Source organism: Saccostrea cucullata, unplaced genomic scaffold (genome assembly GCF_032062105.1).
Source record: "Saccostrea cucullata isolate Sc308-1 unplaced genomic scaffold, CSIRO_AGI_Scuc_v1 ctg13674, whole genome shotgun sequence".
Classification (NCBI taxonomy): domain Eukaryota; kingdom Metazoa; phylum Mollusca; class Bivalvia; order Ostreida; family Ostreidae; genus Saccostrea; species Saccostrea cuccullata.
In genome coordinates, this window is record NW_026920197.1 from 10,810 (window position 1) to 16,666 (window position 5,857).

Sequence of the window (5,857 nt, forward strand, 5' to 3'; positions counted from 1 at the left end):
GTCAAAAATCGACCAAGAGATTCTTCAGATATGGCCAATATATTCCAGAAAGATTACTGTAAATACACTGCAAAAATGACCATAGCATTAGCTCTTGGAGTCTTCGACACAAAAGAGTAAATAATCTGACTCTCATACATGTATAACTGATCATTGTTTGATATGCACACCTTTCATACATAATATACTAAATATTTGTCACAGTACTATATCAACCCATAATTATCCAAAATCTTAATCAAAGACCAAGTAGTAGACCCAGTTTGAAAAAAAAATTGATCTCATCATAAAGGGCCATTACTCTGATTAAAAAAAGGGTTGATACAAGTACTTGATGAAACTCACACTTGATTAAAATCAAACCTAGAGAAATTAATTTCTTAGAGATTAATTTAGACACTGATCAAGTTAAATACATGTACACTCACTCGAGGACATAAGATTTTACAGAGCTTTATCCTTTAAATCAAAACATAATTGCATGGAGACATTTATTTGGTAACATTTATTGAATATGTAATCCTGGTTGACATTTTACATCTTTCATAATGAACACCTTCAGGATTGATGCAAATGAATTATCACACTAGCCAATTGCTTGATCACATAAAAACAATCAATTATTTCTTAAATAAAAACAAAGCTTTAAATTATTGCTATGCTATGAAGGCATGAACTATTCACCAGATTTTCAACTCCTGCTCGTGGATATATATGTCAATATATATGACCAAAAAAAGACTCAAGACTTCAGAATGTTTATGAGAGGGAAAACTTGAGTCCTGCTTATCATTTTTCATGACCGAGTGATTTACAACTGGCAAATCACATCTGAGAAATGTCATTAATATGCATTCATTGAATTTATTTAGGTCTCTTTTACACATTTATTCAGGACTGATTGTTGTTTAATGCCAATTCAGCAATATTTCAGCCATATTTCAAAGGGCTTATAATCAAGAGGGCAATTATTCAAGCAGACATATGACTGTTTTCACAATGGATAGCCACTCTCTTTTTCAAGACATAATAAATGATAAAATATGGTATTGTGTCACAAGATTTCCCATTCTAAATGATAACCTATTTGAACTTGATAAACCTTGTATAAAGTCGCCATGACCCAAATTTACAGATAATATAAATTATATCTTTTCATCTTGATTACCTTTGTTGCGACTGATTACCTATGTTGTGGCTGATTTACACTATTTCAGTTAGCAATTAAGAAATTGCCATCTCTACTTCAATTTTTTTTATTTAAAGATGAAAGAACAGTTCAAGATTATGCAAAAAGTCAAAATATCATTATAAAGCTAATAAAACATTTATGTAAAAAGGTAAAGTAATAAATAATCAAAACAATTAATTCATACAAAGAATGAAAAACTTGTACAACAACAAAAATCATTTTCATGCAGACATTTCAATTTTCACACTTCTTCACAGTTACACATTTAACTACATACTTTTGATTTCAATTAAAGATAATTCTTAAGCTTTAGCCATTTCAACAGGGACCTGATCAAAATTGATGACCATCTTCTCCCCTCACTCAACCAAAACACTTATACACATGTTTGTTATTGCAGTAATCCCCCCTCCCTAACAATGGTAACATTTCCATTACTCTAGGAAAACACTATTACACACATACATTTTGGCAGTATTATACCCCCCTCCCCCCCATTAACCCTCCCTATCCCTATCCAAGTTTTAATTTATCCATTTTTTCTTCATCTGCATTCCTAAGTTCCTCCTCTACTTCCTCATCGTCCTCCTCCTCTTCCTCTGAATCCTGCCCTCCTGCCTCGTCCGCTTTGTCCTGTAAAGATTTCTCGTAAAAATACTCAAACGGGTCGTTCCTGTCCTCTAACACCTCCCCCTCATCCTCCCCGGCCTCCTCTAGCCGGTCCTGCTGCGACTTCTCAAAGTAATAATCAAAGGCGTACTCCCTCATAGAAATCTGATGAGCTAGTAACTCCGCGCTTCTCTCCTTGTCGTATCGCTGGACCTGGGCGGCAAACTCCGCGCCCTTCCCTTTGATATTTAGTCTGGTGATCTGATTGAACAGTTTCTCTGGCTCTTTAACATTATGCACTCCTGCCTTCTTGAAGAACTAAAAAATAGACAGTAGCACTTTGAAAAAATTGAAATTTAAAGTTTTGACAGATATCAGGATGAATTAATAATAATGCTCAGAAATCCTGGGATCAATTCAGCTATGCGTACCTTGCAAACGTTTGTGCAGTCTCGGAACAAGAACTCCATGGCCTTAGGGTGAGTGAGTTCTACCGCTTGGCTGACATCGATCACCCACACTTTATCTTGGTACCAGAGCAGGTTGTATTCACTCAAGTCCCCATGAACCAATGCACATTTATTCTGCATTGTATCCATTATCTGAAGATAGAAAAAGAATGTTAGAAACAAAGCTGATAGTGTAAATCAGCTACCCATGCTTAAATTGACATTGTATCAGTATTGGCAGTGACCTTGAAAATAAAGCACACATGTAAGATGTTAGGAGATTCTGGTGACTTAATTATTACTATCTAAAGTATAACTGATCTGCTCCCCATATTTCTTTTTGTAAAGCTACCCATACAAAAAGTTAAAATTTGATTGAGAATCTATTTTTAAAGATTTCAGGGCAGTATATTTTAATACACTGTCCACCAATGTTACCCGTGGATACCTGGAGAAGCTCACCTTTATAACCTGTTCATAAGCGTCCTCATAATCCTCCACGGAGAGCTGGGCGTCCTTCAGTTTGGGGGCGGGGCACTGGTCCTCGCCTATAAAACTCATCACCAAGATGTGTATATTGAGAACTTGTACAGCGGGGCAAGGGATCCCAAACTTCTTCATTCTATAAAGGAAGAGGCTTACAATGAGTACAAATGTATATAAAAACACAGAATTTGCACTTAAATATTTTATTTAAATGCTTTGAATTTTTCAAGTAATTAATCAAACACTCTTGCTTCCTATATATGAATCAAATACTGTAAACAATTTATTATAACTTTAATTTGTGATTTTCAGTTTGATAGCTATCATGATTACTAATCTCATCCACCTAGGAATCATTCTTCTTAGATTTACAAAGAATTTTTTTTTGCAAATGATTACAGTAAAACTCGGCTATAATGAAGTCACTGGGACCTAGGAAATTACTTTGATATATCTGAAATTTGTTATAACCGTGTAAGAAATTCATTCAGTTTATATAGCTGAGGATCCAAAATGACTTTGCTGTATCCATAAATTTGCAATATCTGTGTTTGTACTGAACAAGTTTTGCTGTATAAATGTTGGTTTCCAGTAGTTGGACTCACCTGTTGAGATTAGCTGTCTCTTTCTCCCCCCAGATTCGAATGACTTTCCTTGGGTTGTTTTTCTTGAAGTCGTCCCTAGAAAACCTGTGATCCCCATCAACATATGCTCCCCTGTTCTTAAATTCATTTAGTGTTGTCTTGTAGATCTTAACTGCACACTCAGTTGACAGCAAAACCCCCTCTTTGCTGAAACAGTAGCAAGTAATTATAAGCACATTAATTTACACAACATATGTATATGACTAATGCAAGCTACAACAATCAAGTTTTTTAGGTTAATTCTTTAAAAGTAACATAATCAGACAAATTCCTCCTTTGTTCAAACAAAGTAACAATAACTGTACATATATACGAATAAAAGCCATCAATAGATCAAAATGAAGTTCCATCATTTTAATAGCACTTTGTATGATAAAGGCAATGAACTACCTGACACCTATATAAAGAGTAAGATATCATAGCTCCGAAGTTTTTACCTTCCCCCGTATGCATGATACACGACGGACTCCTTCCCCGAACTGATGCTCCCCCCTACAGACTCCAGGGTCCCATTGTTCACCATCTTATACAGCAGCAGTTTGGTACGAGGATCTAACACTTGTTCCTGTTAATAAAGTCAGGTTCATTTACCATGTTTGTCAATTAAAAATCACATCATATCATATCACTGAATTCTAAAATATAAGGAAGTTCCTTTTAATACTTGTATCTATAAATTTTGAGGAATTTCTCCCCAATTTTTAAGTACATGGTTATTTTATCTGATTCATTAATAAAAGTGTTTGTTTTATCTTTGCAGTGTTGCTATACACAAAGAAAATAATTCAATCGAGGTATGGCTCATCCAGTAAACTGAAAGATCAAACACTGATCTTTGACAGATAAAAAATTACAGTTTATTAAGACTTACAGAGGTAGAAAACTCCTTTTTCTCATGCAGTCTCTGACTTCTTTTGTTTTCAGCTAGTGAATGTAGCTTTAGTTTGTTGTATACTTTATTGGGGAGCTTCATGTCTATCCCTTCTCCATCACCAGACTGAAACTCTGGTGGAAGCTAAGAAAGCAGATGACAGATTAATTGATTTTTACTTCACCAAGTATGCATATATTTACAATAAAAGGTGTGGGATTTTGCTTTGTTTTTTTGTTTGTTTGTTTGAAGGAGGTCTTTTCTCATATAAATGTGATGGGTACCTTTTTAACTTGACTCACAAACTTTGACCTTTGACCTACTTACATCCATTAACCTAGATGCATTTCTTCTCCCACAAATCTCGGCATCATGTTTGGTTGTTATATTCTTGCCTTTGCCAATTACTCCAGATTTGTTGAACTTGGGACTTGGGCTATCTGAAAAAGATATTTTAAATTTTAATAAAAGAAGAATGCTTCCTACTACATGTATTATCTGATAATGTTTACTACTTTGCTTGTCAGGATTGCAAGGACATGAACATCTGACATATGTTTATAAAAGTGCTTCAGTTAGGAAATTTAAAATATCACATGCTTCAAGTGATAATTTCCTTATTAATTAATTAGTAATTAAAAAGAGGTAATTAACATACGCCTAAAGGTTGATTTTTTTAAAGTAGACAAACTAAATACCCCATTGTGTTTTCCTGTACTCGATTTCGTCTGGGTCTATTTCCTCCTCATCCTCTTCATCTCTGTATGCTGGATGTACCACTCTGTAGTTCTCAAAGGAAATTGACACTGAAATAGGAATACTTCATCACAACCACAAATACCACTGACAATAAAATTAGGAATACTTTATCACAGCCACAAATATTGATACATAAGATTAAGATCAGATGCACTTTCCACACATGACAATTTAAAAAAAACATAGACCATGTCATCTAGCTCTTTATAAATCATAAATTCTGACACATACTGTAGTGTACTCTAAAAAAATACTCAAAACACAAACCTTTGTTATTTCCGTTGAACTTTTTTTCCTCTATTTTGAGTGCCTGATCATGCTCTTTGTCGTATTCCTGTTGTAACATCTGAGCCAGCAGAAAGTCATCTGTTGTTTCCGGGTCCTCGCTGGCTGCTGCTAGTATCTCCTGGAAGGTCCTTGTCTCTTCAACCTTCACACTGTAAAAGATGGTACCCTTGTTTTAATGATAAATAAACAGTGTTTATGCAGGTGCTTGACTCTGTAGTTCTCAAAGGAAATCAACAATGTTTGTGTTATTTTTCTGAATCAAATTAAAAACATTCCTTTTCTTCTGTGATTATTTTAAAAATATTCTTTGATTTTTTTTGTGCTTTGCTATATTGTCAATACACAGAATGCATTTTATCGTTAAATCGAGTTCAGATTGCATTTCTCATTTTAGCAATAGAACAATCTCAAATTATCTAGTCTAATATTCATACAAGTAATTGTAGCCTTTAAAACCTTCTGCTTTGATTTCCACTGTAACCAGTGTACATGTATTGATGTAATCATGATATTCTCACCTGTTTTCTTCCTCCTTCTTCTGAAGATCAAGAGCCAGCTG

The 5,857-nt window shown here is 34.4% G+C and overlaps 1 protein-coding gene across 1 annotated transcript; it reads right to left on the bottom strand.

Moving 5' to 3' along the window:
* Window positions 1-1,683: 1,683 nt before the first annotated feature.
* On the bottom strand, window positions 1,684-5,851 carry LOC134244759 (serine/threonine-protein kinase RIO3-like). Its single transcript, XM_062727007.1, has 10 exons — window positions 5,817-5,851; window positions 5,278-5,447; window positions 4,950-5,057; window positions 4,579-4,691; window positions 4,252-4,395; window positions 3,818-3,945; window positions 3,342-3,527; window positions 2,713-2,872; window positions 2,233-2,403; window positions 1,684-2,119 (listed from the first exon to the last, which is right to left on the bottom strand). Exons 2-10 carry the CDS (start codon window positions 5,354-5,356, stop codon window positions 1,706-1,708), a joined length of 1,503 nt encoding a protein of 500 aa, XP_062582991.1. The 5' UTR covers window positions 5,357-5,447; window positions 5,817-5,851; the 3' UTR covers window positions 1,684-1,705.
* Between the last annotated feature and the right edge of the window lie 6 nt (window positions 5,852-5,857).

Bases quoted from the DNA above. Each gene is read 5' to 3' on its own strand.
- LOC134244759 (XM_062727007.1), bottom strand. From the start codon at position 5,356: ATGTTACAACAGGAATACGACAAAGAGCATGATCAGGCACTCAAAATA. The intron at 4,396-4,578 runs GTAAGTAGGTCA...CTGCTTTCTTAG, and splicing joins ATGCATCTAGGTTAATGGAT to CTTCCACCAGAGTTTCAGTC. The intron at 2,120-2,232 runs GTACGCATAGCT...TCTATTTTTTAG, and splicing joins ACTGCACAAACGTTTGCAAG to TTCTTCAAGAAGGCAGGAGT.